This window comes from Cataglyphis hispanica, chromosome 2 (assembly GCF_021464435.1).
Source record: "Cataglyphis hispanica isolate Lineage 1 chromosome 2, ULB_Chis1_1.0, whole genome shotgun sequence".
Taxonomy (NCBI): Eukaryota; Metazoa; Arthropoda; class Insecta; order Hymenoptera; family Formicidae; genus Cataglyphis; species Cataglyphis hispanica.
The window spans coordinates 13,632,438-13,649,617 of record NC_065955.1 but is presented as its reverse complement, the minus strand read 5'-3'; the positions used below and the strand labels follow the sequence as shown (position 1 = coordinate 13,649,617).

General features: G+C 31.7%; 1 protein-coding gene across 10 annotated transcripts in view; it reads left to right on the top strand.

Annotated features, from left to right (window-relative positions):
- LOC126858899 (zinc finger protein 3-like) overlaps window positions 1-17,180 on the top strand; it is a 67,650-nt gene that overhangs the window by 18,047 nt on the left and 32,423 nt on the right. Inside the window, exons 5-6 of one of the 10 annotated variants that reach the window (XM_050609580.1) lie at window positions 6,200-7,308; window positions 7,696-7,838. The exons of 4 other annotated variants lie outside the window; for them this stretch is intronic. In XM_050609580.1, the coding sequence (XP_050465537.1) occupies window positions 6,200-7,304 (1,105 nt within the window). In that variant the 3' untranslated portion in view covers window positions 7,305-7,308; window positions 7,696-7,838. Of the gene's footprint in view, window positions 1-1,739; window positions 3,216-4,027; window positions 5,857-6,199; window positions 7,309-7,695; window positions 8,930-10,197; window positions 11,507-13,747; window positions 15,320-17,180 lie in introns of those variants that run through there. 5 more of the 10 variants (XM_050609573.1, XM_050609572.1, XM_050609578.1 and 2 more) reach the window with 5 other exon arrangements.

The following is a 17,180-nucleotide window of genomic DNA, read 5'->3' as shown; positions in this document are numbered from 1 at the left end:
AGTATATATAAGTATAATATATTAATAAGTAATATTAATAAATAAATTTAATTTAACAAAATATATGCTCTCTATATTTTATTTAGAAACAGTTTTATTATTCGCAATTATTTGTTACTAAATATACAAGTTAATTTTTTATATAAAAATAATAGAATACAAAGTCATATGTACATATACATACCTGCAAATACATTATTTTTTTATCCAACAGTCTATGACATTTTTTAATTTTTTTTACTTTTATAAAGCCAAAAAATGTGCAAGAACATTTGTTAGAGAAAATTTGTTGAACAATTTTTTATCGACGTTTTATGTTAATACAATAGATCTAGATTATATCTAGAATAAATTTATAAATGCAAATCACAGTATATTGTTTTTATTATTATTTAAGATTTGTGATTTTTATTTGAGAGCTTTAATTTCTTAAATTATAACGTTTTTATGTTATGAAAAATTATTAAACAAGAATATTATAATTTAATGTAAAATAAAATTTACGATTTCACATCATAGAATTTTTGTTTTTGGAATTGAATAAATAATATCAGGAAGTTAGAGCGCTACATTTTGATTGCGTTTAAACAGCATAATATATAAATACATATTACACGATTATTTTTTCAATTTTATGAACTTATTAATATTATATATTTCACTGATTTTTCTCTATTGATACTGTATGTATTTTGCTGTAATTTCTATTAATCTATGCTAGAAATAAAAAATGTAACATATAACAATAAATACACGTCATATATATAGTTTTTTCTTGTAATTGCTTTGTAATTTCGTGTAATTGACTTTATTATTAGATATTTCCTTTATTTATATGGCAGTTTATTAAAATTCCATGTTAAACATATTGAATACTGATAGTGAAGGCTTCATATAAGAATGATATATGCTGATGATGGAACGATTGCCAATATGAGAATACTCCACCTGGATTGCAAATATTATAATAAAGATTTACTGCAAGTTCCTGAAAGGTATGCATTTGTATTTCGAGGATAATTTAATAATTATAAATATTATCTTTATTACTTCACACATTTAATTCCTTAAAAGTAGATTTTTTAAAATGAAGAATATATATATATATATATATATATATATATATATATATATATATGTATGTATGTATGTATGTATGTATGTATGTATGTATGTATGTATGTATATATGTATGTATGTGTGTGTGTGTGTATGTATGTATGAAAAGGAATTATTAAACTTTTATATGTAAAGAAATATATATATATATATATATATATATATATATATATATATAATTTATTTATTTTTTAATAAAAAGTCTATATATGTATTTAACTTTATACATAGAATTTTTAATTACAATTTAAAATTTAAAATTGTTTTACAGAAAAAAAACTTAATTACAATTAAAAATCTGAGAATCTTGAAAATAAATTTAATTATATAGCAATTATCTAATATTAATTATATACTTGTGCACATAAAATTAAAAGAATAAAAGCAAAATATGTGCTTTCAATATGTATATAATCTGTTATAAATTATGGTTTTATATATTTACATATATTAAAAAATATGACTTTTGTTAAAGAAAATAATTTAATACATTTAAACGGAAAAAATGTATTAAATTTAAGAGTTATAATTAAAATTTTTTTTTTTTAATTAAAAAATATTTTGTAATAATTTAAATCACATATTATATGTATAGTCATTATTTTTCATTTTCTTTTCAGAATTGAAAAGCCAGCAGAGACATGTGTAAAAAATGAACTATCTGTACATGAATGTTTGGATTCTGCGTTGATTTCCATTAAACAAGAAGGAAATATAAAGCAAGAAAAATATAATTTGTCACACAAGGTTATAAATTTGGAACATGATTCTTTCGAGAATATTCAGAAGCCATTAATGCAAGAGGAATTTGAAGAAACTACAAATGAAGAAATTACTCTTCAAAGTGATTTGAATCTAAAAAAACAATCTACCAATCAAACATTTTACGAGTGTAACATATGTACGAAACTTTTCAGATCAAAAAATCTCTTTGAAGGTCATTTAGTGGCACATAGCGATGCTCGACCCTATCAATGCGACGTTTGTGGCAAATCCTTCAAGAGGACCAATACTTTAGCGGTGCACAGACGAATCCATACTCACGAGAGAAACTTTGTATGCGACGTGTGCGGTCGCGCTTTCGTACAAGCCTCTCAGCTAGCTACTCATCACAAACGTCACTTCGAAAAGTATACGAGGCATTGCGAGATCTGCAACAAAGGCTTTTTCACAAACGCCGAGCTCCATGGGCATATGAACGTTAAACATGGTGCTAAGGAGCACGTATGTACCGCATGCAACAAGTCGTTTCCCAACAATCATACTCTGGTGCGTCATTTGAAGATCCACGATCCTAATTTTAAACCTGTGAAACATCAATGCGAATTTTGCGGTAAGACATTTGCCTACAAAAACTCGCTGGTAGTGCACGTCAAGTCGCACACTGGCGAAAATAAATACGATTGTCATCTGTGTGGTAAATCCGTCTCGTCTAAAGGATCTCTTCAAGATCATCTACGTCTTCACGGCGGGGAAAAATCATTGATCTGTGACGTATGTGGCAAGGCTTTTCACAAGAGGACAACGTTGGTTGTGCACAAGAGAACCCACACCGGCGAGAAGCCTTATTCGTGTGACACCTGTGGAAAATCCTTCACGCAACACTCGACCCTTGTTATACATAAACGATATCACACAGGTCAAAGACCATATCAGTGTAGTTATTGTAACAAATCATTTGTATCTAAAGGGTTACTAAACGCTCACAATAAAATACACGTGGTTAACATGATTGTCATGTAGCCAACATAGTTTTATAGTTTAAATCTTCATTTCTATTGTATTATATCAATTGTGTTAGAGACACTAAAGCGTGGTGATCTTATTGGACTTGTATGGATCCGCACTCTAAAACAAAGTGAAGCGATATTAATCGATTTTTTTTAGTCTAAAGTCATCGGGATTGAAGGAATTTTTTCTTCCAATATTACTTTCTAAAATTTTTTCTCAGTCCCTATGCAATTATCTTAACATGCGCAAAAAGAAAATATTGTGTACTTTGTGCTTTATTTATTTATTTTTTTTCTTCATTTAAATGTGAATAATAAAAGCATATGAAGAAAACCTTGATTAAAAGAAAACCTAAAATAGAGACAATTAGTAATTGTATACAGACATCTTGTGATTTGATACTATATATATTGTATAATAATATAAATGTGTATATTTGTATTAATGATTACATATTTGATTTCAATCAAATGTTTTTTGGAGAATTATAACATTATTGCTAACATATTTGTAAATTAATTGTTTCTAAAAAATTGAAGATGTATAATAAATAATTATAAAAAGTTAATTTTATGTAAAAGTTGATTTTATGTAAAAGATGATTTAATGTGCAAAAAAAAACTTTGTATCGAATGTTAATAAAATAATTTTTTAAGTAAAAAAGTAACAGAAAAAATACGTAACGTATTTATTTTGTGTGCGGAATATTGCAATAAGAATAGCAATAATTTTTTTTTTAATTAATATTAAATATATTCCTGTGTTATGTATTATTATAATAATGAATAAAAGTGTTGTCCAGAATTATATAACTAGCTAAAACTATTTTATCATGTTTCTTTTTCTCTTTTACATTTTAAATGTTTATACAATATATATATACATATATATATATATATATATATATATATATATATATATATATAATTTATATAGGTATCCATTTATTAAATATTAATTATATCTTTTTTTATTAAGTATAGCAAAATAATGCTGATAATTTTTTTATCGAATTATTCGCTTTACATTACATAACTGACAAAGCTTGTAAGTTTGGTCAGCAATTTTGCTTACAGGAATAAAATAATTTGCTAGGTAACGAGGCAATGAAAGAAAGATCGTCGCGACACAAAAAGGGTATTCGATACTGATATCCCCCTGAATTTTTCAATTTCAGGTACAACCAGCTACCATTTCCCGAAGAATATTATCCGATGGAAATGTTCTCTAAACTTGACTTGGTGAAGAAGAATGGCGAGCCTGCTAAATCTACATCGAAGTGCCAGGAACCGGTGGACACGGTTGACGAAGCTGTGGCTTCAACGAATCCTGAACAAAACGTTATAAAACAAGAGATGAACGACGAGGATGACGACGACGATCTACCTTTGGCATATCACTGTAAGCTCTGCGGCGTCTTCTTTGCCTCGCAATCCTTGTTGGATAATCATGAGATCGAGCACAAAGGTAAGCGGAAGAATACATGCGCTCAATGCGGCCGAGTCTTCAGAACTGGTGTAAGCCTTCGCAAGCACATGAAGATGCATTCGGTACGTAAAAGTGGTCGTAAAGGCAACTCCTCAACAGTGGCTGGCCGTACCGCGTCATTGAAGAAGGTGAAGAAAGAAAAGTCCGAGTTAGAGTTTGTCTGCAAGACCTGCAACAAGGTTTTTCGGCACAAGAGTAACTATCAGAAGCATTTGTTGCGCCACACGGTAGGAGATCTCCCTTGCAAACACTGCCCCAAAAAATTTCGACTGTTTCGCGACCTAACGAGGCACGAGAAGACGCACTTCTTACCGAGTTACATGTGTAAAGAGTGCGATTACGAGACCACCGTTCTAGCGGCTCTAAGCATTCATATGACACGGCACATGGACAAAGCGGATCTGCCATTCAAGTGCAACGAATGCGACAAGCGCTTCCGGAAGAAGCTCGATCTTCAGGAGCATTATAATATTCACTCGGGCGAAAAGCCATTTGTTTGTCAACTCTGCAACAACGCCTTCTATCTCAGACGACAGCTTTCCGCACACTGTCGACGCACACATCCTGAGCTGAAGGCCAACAAGGTGACCAGTACCGCTTGCGATATCTGCGGTCGCGTACTCGCCACAAAAAGGTCCCTTTTCCGACACAAGGAGAGTCACAATCCCACAAAGCTTTATCTCTGCGATTATTGTGGCAAGAGTCTCAGTAGCGCCGAGCACCTGAAAAAGCACCGACGGATTCATACTGGGGAGAAACCATACGTGTGCGATATCTGCGGAAAGGGTTTTACCGATTCCGAGAATCTGAGGATGCACAGAAGGGTGCATACAGGGGAGAAACCGTACAAATGCGATCAATGTCCAAAAGCATTTTCGCAGAGATCGACGTTGACAATTCACAGACGCGGACACACTGGAGAACGGCCCTATGTTTGCCAGATATGCCATCGTGGATTCTCTTGCCAGGGTAACTTGACGGCCCATCAGAAGTCTACCTGCGTTTAAGCTTCCATGAACTTCTTTTTCTGTGCTTGAAACTCATGTTGGTGCCGCGTTGACAATTAAACTATGACGACCACACTTAACGATAAGAATAGCGTGATAGTATACGTGATTATACGTTGTTACCTATGTATCGTAACAGCGAAAGAGACTGGAAGAACTTTTTGACTTATTATAGATTATATATATAATGACTATGTTGAACAACATCAATGGACCGATGTTGATTCGATACTTACCGATACGAAATCTCTATAATATCTTTTGTATACTGGTTGCAATATTTGCGTGCGGCGTTCAAAAGACAAAGTTACGCGCGATTTTATCCATTCGGTTCTTCATGAATTACACATCTGTACTACCCGTGCTCAAAGTGTTCCGTTACGAATATATTGTTGTTCTATTTTTTCAGTGTAGATAGATAATTTGTAAACCGAACAATGTTGTTGAACAAAAAAATTTGTTTTCTCATTTTTTTTTTTTTTTTTTTTTTTTTTTTTTTTTTAATTTTATACAGGCGTGATAATAACACTCCAAGCTTGCTCGTTCGAATGTGGACAAAGCATCGATAAATTTATGTGTTAATCATCATTGATGACATTCGTTATTATACGTTTAATAAAATAACTCGTACATCAATGTATGACTACGAAACTATTTTGTCGATTAAATTAGTTCCTTAATCTTGAAGCGAACGGGCATTTCTTTTTTCCCAACACTATTATATAAATAGCGAAATTAATTCTTAGGTCATTTATGCTTAAGAAAACTCCAGATGGTCAAGAGGAGATATCAACGAATGACATGGTGACGTGACTACGTATAACATGCTGAAAACTTACTATTGTTTCTTACAGAATCTTCGAGGTCCGAGTGTTGATAGGACATGATGATGCCAAGGCTGATGATGAAGAAGAATCCGAGAAACATAACCATGCACGATTAGACATAGATTCCAATTCAATGATCCAAGATATATTGAACATAAGCGGAAAAAATGAAGATGAAGAAGCAACATCGAAGAAGTCTTCTGAGATGATGCGTCGAAAAGCGCGCATTTCATGTCGCGAGAACAACATCGGAAACATCTCTATTAACGCGGGGAAAAAAACAATCGGAAGAAAAGAGGAACGGATGGCATACGAATGTTCCACATGTAGAGCGCGTTTTACTCGGCAAGGAGAGTTCAAACGTCACATGGTGAAACACAGCGACGTACGTCCATACAAATGTACCGTTTGTGAGCGAGCCTTCAAACGATCGTCGGAAGTGATGAGCCATATGCAAATCCATAGCGGCGTCACGTACGCTTGCGAAACGTGCGGTTTCACCACAACGAATAAAGTTTCTCTCAGAACTCACATCCGACGAGTGCATCGGCGTGATTTTCGATATCGTTGCGAGCAGTGCGGCAAGGGATTTATGTCAAATTATGATCTCGAAGATCACAAGGCGAGCCACTTGGAGGCCAAGACCTTCGTTTGCGAGTACTGCGGGAACGCTTATTCACAGAAATCGTACCTAGTCGCGCACAAGCGTGTGATTCACCAGATACGGAAGACCGCGCCGAAACAGCATCGATGTGAGCTTTGCAGTAAGAGCTTCGCTTCGGAATACAGTCTTCGTAATCACGCAAGTTTACACTCGCAGAGATTCCTCTGCGCCCAGTGCGGCAAAGAGTTTGCGACGAATCATGCGCTAAAACTGCATACTCGTATGCACACCGGTGAGCGGCCTTATCAGTGCAAGCTATGTGCGAAAGCCTTCGCTAGATCCGCGGCTCTCAGGGTGCACAAGCTCACGCATACGGGCGAGAGACCGTACGTATGCGATCTCTGCGGACAGAGTTTCACACAACGCAGCAGCATGATGGTGCATCGTCGCAAACATCCTGGCAGTCATCCACCGCCACCACCGTTGCTGCTCAGTCGACTTGAGTTTGATACCCAAAAGTCAAATTAGCTGGGTACGAATTCGGATTAGAAGATTATAGAAGAGACTATTAAAAAAATTATTTATATTCAATCTTCATATATTGCAATTATGGTATTTAAAATATAAAATGTAAATTGTTAAAAAATTGCTATAAGTGAAACTTATCGTAATCTTTTTTTCTTAAAATACGTTTTTGATTAGATATTTGATGTTTTAATTTTTCGGAAAGTTATGTAAATTAAAATTGTATGAGTTTTAAGAAATATCAATTAATGATTTCATTATTGTTCTTTGTGACTATTGAAGATTCTAAATTTTCACGCTGTTGCGATAACAGATATGCACATTCTGTATTGTACTGTGTTGTACTGTATTGTATTATGTATTTTGTACTGATCAACATTAATGGATGTTTCAGGGGACGATGGACCACAGTGTGGGATGGTGAAAAGTATCGGAAAGTGATTGTACCGTTTGATGCCGTATTAGAGACAACTTATGAAAAAAGTGCAAAAAAACGCGATAGATCAACAAAAAGATACACAGAGAATAAACGGCGACAACGAACGAAAGAAAAGAATAAAAAGAGAAAGTCTAGTACAACGATAAAAGTAAATCAAAATATATTGGATAAAAAAAAAATAAAGTCTATAACGAAAATATTATTCTCCGAAGACACTACAGAGGACGAAAAAAAGGAAGAAGATGTAGATCGAGTATTAGACGAAGTGCGGAATGCATGTCCGTTGTGCTTAAAGCGTTTCGATCATGAGAAGCGTTTGAGAAGACATATTGTAGTGAGCCATCACAAAAGAGCATACAAGTGTGACAAGTGCCGCGCATCTTATTATACCAAACAAAATTTAGAAAAACATCGTAAAAGTCATAGTGACGATTACTTCTTCGAATGTGACATATGTCACTTGAAGTATAAACGCGAGATAATGTTGAAGCATCATCAAGTGCGGGCACATAGTGATATCGCTGCTCAGTTTATTTGCGACTCGTGCGGTCAATCGTTCAAACTAAGAGTGGATCTTCTTGTACATATCAATAGGAAGCACAATACCAACATTCATATATGCCGATATTGCGGAAAGTCCGTGACGGATCTCAGCCACGAATGGAAACATAAGAAACGTGCCGAGATGGCCAGTTTGAAGTTTTCGTGCCATTTATGTATCAGAAAATTTCAGAATCAGACTCGCCTCGACAATCATTTATTGTTGCACAAGCAGGGTTACAAGTGCACTGAGTGTAATGTGATTGTGACTTCATCAAGACAATTGAAGTATCATAAGGATCGGATGCATAAGCCGGGCACAACCTGTCCGATTTGCAAAAAAGTCTTTGTATCAAGCGGTAATAATTTTTATCAACATGTCCTTACGCATGCCAGTATCAGACCTTACAACTGTGATATTTGTGGCGAAGATTTCACTCAGCGCTCCAGTCTCCTCCGGCATCGAAAAAATCATCCCGGTCCACTTCCGTCTTATACATCACAGATTCCTATCGCCAGTTTAGCTAAGAATGTTTTACAGACGCTTTTAAAACAATAATGCAATAGTTTAGAAGATGCAATAATATCGTTACCTGTGAAAAAAAAGACATCTGTGATCTCCAGATTTGAAAACTGTATATTATATTATAATATAATTTCTTAAAAGTATATTTTTACGAAAATACGTTTGTCGATTAAATTTGTGAGAATATAAATATAAAAAAGATATTATGAGAGACTATTAATTTACTTATATTAACATAGTTTTATAACAAAATGCGAAATGTTAAATTTCTCTTCTACATATATTATTATCGATTAAAAATTTTTTCCAAATTTTTTGTTAATGATCTTAGAAACAAACACTTTTTAGTTTAAAATATTATGAAGAATCTCTACCTCCCTCCCCACCCCCTCTTCTCTCATAATATGTATATAAGAAAAAACTCAATGTTAAATTAAATAAAGAACATATACAATAACACATATAAAAAAGGCATATAAAAAGGGTTATAATTATAATGTATAATTTGGGAAAATGTCTGTCTTTAAAGAGATCGCTTGTATATCTACGAAAAGACTGATTTTTTTTTTTTTACAATAAATCAAAAAATAATTGTTATTTTCACCTACAATTATTTAAATTTTTTTACATAAATATTTTTTTTATGCAAAACTGATAATTAAAAAGTGTGATAATTTTTCGAGATTATAAGCAACATAAAAATATTTCTTGTGAACACACAAAAGATAAAATTATTTGGAATAATTAGGAATATATTTACACATCTGGATTGATTAATGTGTATGTGATACAATAATGTCAATAATAACATAGTAAATATAATTCCGAATTATATTTTTGGATGAAATATCAGCATTTATAACTGAATCAAACGTAATAAATAAAAGAAATGTATTTTTATAAAACAATTCTTTCTGCAAACAGTGAATTAATATTATCACAAATATATTAATTGATTTGTGCGCGCTGCAATTTAATTATATAAGATTTATGTGGAATATTCTCTTTATTGCATAATAATCATTGTTATTTTGCTCAAGGAAAAATATCTGCTCCATCCTTTACAACATAAAAGTAAGTTTATATCATCACAATTTCATTATGATTGTCTTTGTGCCACCGAAATGTGCCAATGAATATATTCGTCTTAGACTGATCGTATCTCTGGATGAAACGAAATGCAAATGTAATATTTTCATATAAAACATATTGTAATGCTATGTGTAATTTGCTAACATTATAATTTGTATAAATTTTTTTAGTAATTAATAGAAATAATTACATATCTATTTCTAGGAAGTCTCTTTTATGCAACAGTTGCTTGTTTGCTCACCTTACTTAGAAAGCGTTGCCGATACTTTATACACTGACACAATTTATCCCTGTTTCAGGGAAAAGCCTATCATCAGGCAGAAAGGAGGGCAATACCGAAAAGGACCTATTCGTTTAGTCTCCATTTTATTGGGCTCGTGGAAATCCGTTGAAAGTGAATATAATTTCACGAAGACAAGCGGAAGAGTTAATTCTGCTACAGTATCTCAATATCAAAATGCGGATAAATCAATTAATTTAGATTCATCATTAAATTCGCAGAATTCTGCAAAAACTGTCAAAGACAACAATGTTTTAGCCGAAATAGAATCTTTCTCCATCAGAGAAAAATCGTTACAAAAAGTCGGTTCCGCGAATTCACATAAAGATATGACCGAAGTGGACGCAGTTATGGAAAATATAAGAAATACGTGTCCATTTTGCGAGAAACACTTTGACAATGCGAAGAAGGTTGAGCGACACGTCAGATATGTACATCGTAAGCCTTATCAATGCAATAAATGTAAGAGAACTTGCTACACGCCAAGAGCGCTAGAAGAACACAAGAGGATACATCGACCAGATTATTTCTTTGAATGCAAAATCTGCCATGTGAAGTACAAGAGTAGAGAGGGACTGAAGAGACATTATATTCGCACTCATAGTGATCACGAGTCAAGATTTGTTTGCGAGCACTGCGGTCGCAGTTACAAATTAAAGATTGACCTGACACATCATATGAAGAGAACCCACGCATCGCAGCTGCAAATTTGTCGTTTCTGTGGCAAAGAGGTCAAGGACGTGAAAGGTCACGAGTGGAGGCATCAGAAGCGAAATCGCGAGATCAAGTATGAGTATCCGTGTCATTTGTGCCGTAAGAAGTTCCATCATAGGAGCAGATTGGACAGTCATCTGATGTTGCACGAGAAGGGCTTCAAGTGCGAGCAATGCGGCAAAGAGTATACTGGTACGCGCGAACTTATGAGCCACAAACGTTTCAAGCACGGCCAGACGAATATCTCTACATGTATCCTGTGTCAAAAGACGTTTCCATCCATCAGCAATTTCTATCAGCATGTGCTCACGCACGCCGGTATACGACCATATAAGTGCGACATTTGCGAGGAAGATTTCACGCAGCGCTCAAGTTTATTGAGGCACAGAAGAAATCATCCAGGACCACTGCCGCCATTATCGTCGACTCATCCACAGATAGCTGAGCTCGCCAGAAATTATCTCCAAAAAGTTCAAAGCGATCACATCGACAAGAATTGTGTATTGGATGCTAGATTGTGATTGATCATCAACAGAGGCGTGTCAAATTAGAATGTGATTTGAAAGATAATATTTTAAAAAATTTTATTAAGAAATGTATAAAGCATATTACATTAATATTAAGATAGACAAAAATATTTTAGTTTTTTGTAATTGTACCTCTCTTGTATATGGCTTATCTATATGAGAATTTTTATAATTTTTGTAATTTTTTTTTTTTTTTGTTTTTTTTTGAAAAAGGAATGGATATATTTATATACACTTTTAAAAAATATATCTATTTTTTTCGAATATTTTTTTAAATATTTTCATCTATATTTTATGTTTTTGTATACACATTAATTTGCTTTTAACTCAGATCAATTAAAATTGTTTTATGTCAAATATATTAATTTATGCTGTTTCAATCGGTATTAATTATAGGTTTTACTATAGCAGATAGAAATTTTAAATGCATATTTAATTGGCATAATTGACTAATTAATAGAGAATTATTATCTTTTTATTCTTAATTTTAGTTTACTACCACAAACGAATAATTACTATTGTATTTTAATTTTTATCTATATAGGACATGTGCAAAATAAATATTGAATAGATAATGAAAGTTAGAAATATCTAATAAGAAATGTATTTATATAAATATTATATATTATTAAATAATAAGATTCACTAATAATTGTGCAAAAAGAACAGAATATAGCATTTCAATAAGTATATAAATAAAGCTATATTAAAATAAAGTTAGATTTTATTTATAGTAAAAGTATAATAATGTGCGTATTTTTTTGTCGATTTATTTTTTCGATCTCGTATTAAATAAATCTAAATTAATTAATTTTTAACCAATGTTACATGTATATAAAAGAGACAATATTGCAAGTATTATTTTATAAAAAAATATAAATTATTTCTTATAACAATCTATTTGATGAATAGAAATATAACGAATTAGTATATATGTAGAGTATGACAAAACTTTATTTATGTAAAAAGTGTTTTGCTAAAATATGTTAATGCTATATCTGATGCCTATAAGATTGTGTGTTGTTACAAAAATGTCATGCTTTTGGATAAATATATCTTTTTCTTGACGAAAATTTTAATCTAATATATATTTTATATATAAGAAATAAAAGAATTTTTTCTCTTTTATATTTTGTTTATATTTTCACAAATTATTATCAAGTTCTTAAACGCAATATTAAAATACATTTTTTTTATTTACTAAACTCTAAACTCGTTGATTTTTCAGGGGTCGACTATGTGAAATGATTATATAAGTACAAAAGTGATTGTGTTACGAGAAGGGAACAAAAAGTGACAAAAATAAAAAAACAGTGTTTTACCAAGTGGCTAAAAAAAAGCGAATAAAAAATTAATATAATAAATTAATAATTTGTGCAAATGTTGCAAAAATTGACATATAAGAATACAGCCAGAGAGATTTGTAAGTGTTCACGCCTTTGCAGAAAATATGCAATTTACACATAAGACTCGATAGATGACGACGTTTATTGAATGTTAGATAATTTTATACAAGATATATTTCGTCTGCAATTGCTGATTGCAGAAGCAAAGTTTTTCTCAAATAATCAATTGCTGGGGAAGCATATTGTGATATTCCATAAACTATGAATGTAATATTTGTCAAGAAAAAAAAAAAAAAAATCTTACAATTTTGATTGTCCATAAAAAGATTTACATAGCGAGTCTTTATGGACTAAAAACCTAATGACATAAAATTTATTTAGCATAGCGGAGCAAGCCGTACTTATGATAAGCATTTTAAACTAAAATACTTTGTACATATTATAAATGCGCATTTGATCAACTGGATTTGCCGCACAGCTAATCTAAGAGATACTTGAAATTTTTTGAAATTTTTAAAACATCTCTTATATGCAACGCATGACAAAATAAAAACAAACAATATTTAATTAACTTATTAAATAACTTTTAAAAGAAATTTAATCTTATAGAAATTACGCAATTAAATAGTTTGTAAATAAATATTACTTGTAAATATATTTTATTGTGTTTATACACGAGGTTTATATATATTTTAATGCAATGAGATTTAAATTTGTATAATTTTGTAAAAGTAATTAAAAATTCATGCATATATTTATCAAGTTATGAATAAATTGCAAAATCAAATATAATATAGAAATATTTGAGAAAATATTTACAAATAATAGAAATTATTTTCGTGGAATTTAGTCCTTGTTTAGTTTCTTGTTGCGAAATTTTTAGCTGAAGTTGCACCAATGCATGCTCGCGTGCAACCAGCACGACCATATCTTCATCATGCTACCGCATAAAATGGACTGACAATTTTTATAATTTTTTTAGGTCCAATCAACTAGATCCACTCTCGCCAACTTTTCTGATAGTAAAACTGGAAGACGATTATTTTCGCATCCCAAAGTCCTTGAGCGTGTTCATGATGAAAGAACCGCCGCCTACCGAGGAAAATAATTCCAAAACCGAATCAGCAAAAGCAAAGAAGAATAATCGTATCGAGAAAAGTAGTCGTACCGAGAGATATAAAGATCGCATTGAGACTAGAAAGAAGAGAAAAACTGTGAGCGATGATTTTGACGATGATTTGGACGATACTCCCTTAGACTTCAGGAAACGGCATGAAAACGAACTTTCGAAAACACGATCCGGCAAACACATGATTGCAGCGAGCCAGAAGAAGAAATCGCATATATGCGAGATTTGTTATATCACATTTGACCGCAAGAGCAAACTTACTAGTCACATGTTCAAGCATAGCAATTCACGGCCGCACAAGTGCACAGTCTGCTCCAAGGGCTTTAAGACTGGTGCGTATCTTTCTAGGCATATGGAGATTCACGATGAGCCCGCGCAATTGCACGCGTGCACTCTGTGTGACTTCAAGGCACGCACGAAGCCGTATCTGAAGATACACTATATTCGCAAGCACACTGAAGATTATAACTACAGTTGCGAGCAGTGCGGCAAAATGTTCAAGGTACAGTCCGATTATACGACCCATATGAAGGATCATGATACCGAGTCTTGCGTTTGCGACATTTGCGGCACGTCTTATCCCAGCAAGAGCTCCTTGTACTTCCATAAGCATTACAAGCATAAAACTAAAGTCAAGGAATTTGAGTGCCAAATCTGCAGGAAACGCTTCAAGACCCAGAAGAATCTCGACAATCACGCTGAGTTACATAAGATGAAGTACGTTTGCGAACAGTGCGGTATGGAGTTTAAATTCAAGTATGGCCTCACGAAGCATCTTAGGACGCACTCGGGTGAAAAGTCGTATCTCTGCGCTATATGTGGCAAGACCTTCGGTTGCCTCAGTTCGCAAAAGATTCATCTACTGACTCACGTCGGCGAGCGACCTTATGTCTGCGACATTTGCGGTCAGAGCTTCACTCAACGATCGCCGATGATGTTACATCGGAAAAAGCATCCTGGCGTACATCCACCGCCACCACCTATCAAAATTACGAATCTTCTGCATGGTGTGCAGGACAAAATTATTGTGAATAAGAGTGTCAAATAATTTTCGTGTACGTGTGCATGTGTGTATGTATGTGTATATGTAGCGGATAGTGAACTGTGAAATGAAAAGAACATGAGAACTTGTGTTACCGAGATCTTGCACTTTTATATCTTTTTAATATAAAACATGCGAAATAGTGAAAATAAATGTGAATTGTGGATTATTTCATGGCAGTCCATTTGTAATATACAGTAATGAGATTTGGATGATTCTGTCCATATAAGGTGAAAAAGTTATGTATATTGTTCCAATATTCAGGAGAATTCAGTTTTTGAAAACATGATTCTATCGTTGGTATGTCAATCTTATTTTTAAACTCATTGAAACTCAATGTATTCAGTTAAGGACAAATTAAAAATTAATATGTTGGTTTATAATATTTACGATTTGATTCCAAATTCTTTATATATTTGAGTATTTATTTATCCCTTTTATAAAATTATATTATAAAAATATTCTCTATTCTTTTAGAGTTGTTTTTTAAACTCTAATATATGTATAGATACATTTTTATTTACATTTCTTTACAATACTTTTTTTGATAATGCAAATATTAATCAAATGTAAATACACAATGTAAAAGGAATGATGCGTATTAATTTAATATTAGATATAGTTTATTTTTATCATTTGCTTGAATCTTATATTTTCTTCAATTACATTTTGTTTCTACATCTAAGTCTTCCAGTTTTATTTGCAAAAAGAGTTGAATGAAAAATATTGCCTCTACATTAAATTTGATAACATTATTTTTACATACAAATGCAATGAAATACAGTAACATTTTTCATAATATCTTCTCTAGATATTTTATGATCTGAAAATCTAATGTCAATGATAAATCATTTTATTTCACGAGATAAAATTTTATATCTTATCTATAGTACAAAGAAATGTGTCTTGCCTGTCTCTTGGAAAATTGTTAATTTTTTTTTCATAAAATATATTAGCATTTTTGAATTTCTAGCAATGAAGATATTACTTTTCATTCAATCTTCATTGAACTGAAAGTGAGATGAACGTTTTCGGGAATGACTCTCGCCAATCTTGAGTATGATCGGCTTTTGTTTATTTTATGGGATGATGCAATGTGTGTTATATATATAGCATAAAATCGATGTAATATAAATAAATACCATAGCTGCCGGTATTTATATTCTGATTTTTATATTTAAAATTGTCTTAAATGTGGTCTTGGATCGTCTTAAGATCCCATTCGACTAATGGCCGCATAGCATTTTAAGACATACTTAAGATGATCTTGCATATAAGAACGGACTATGAATATCGGCCCATATGTTTTTATTAAACATATTTGTGCTATCCAGAATAATAAAGTGGCGCGCAATTGATTATTAAATCTATTAAGATGTTTCAAGTAATAAGAAAAATAACACAATAAAATGTAATATTGATTAACTAAATGTTAAATTTTCAATAATAAAAAATATTTTTTTATCCCATTGAAGAAATATGTTTAGATATTGTAAATATTGTATATATTTATATATATATATATATATATATATATATATATATATATTGTAAATATTGTGTATATCTTTATTAATATAATTTTCTTTTTTGAAGCAAAATAATCGCAAAACATATAGGTGATATTGCAGAATTAATGATGCTTCAAAAATTTGATCTATAATAATATAATAGCAATGTTTTTGAGGTTGCAGGAGGATTCGCGAATTTTTAATCATTATGTTGAGATATTACTAGAACAAAATAAATAAAGAAATATGTATAATATATCTTTAAAATAAATTAGTGAATAGATAAATAATAAATATATAACAAAGAAAAATATATATTTATATATATATATATATATATATATATATATATATATATATTATTCGAATATAATAAGGATATATAATATATTGCAATGAACGAAATTGTATTAACGAAAATTTTATTGATGTTCATAGTACAAATATACCATGCTTATAATAACAGGATTTACAACTTTATACGTGTTAGAATTTTCTATTAACATCTCGGGAAAAAAATACGAAAATATTTTTTATATCATCAATGCATGTGTTTGTATATACAATCATGTTGTATATATAATCATGTTTTGCCAAACTGATTAATTTTTCTTACTTTTAGGTCTGTGCCACGTGACCCTCTTGAACAAAATTTCCTTGTGATTCAAAACAACCATCAATTTTATCTTGTGCCGATGCAATCTCCTTGCGAATATTTCAAAGACGGAGGCGA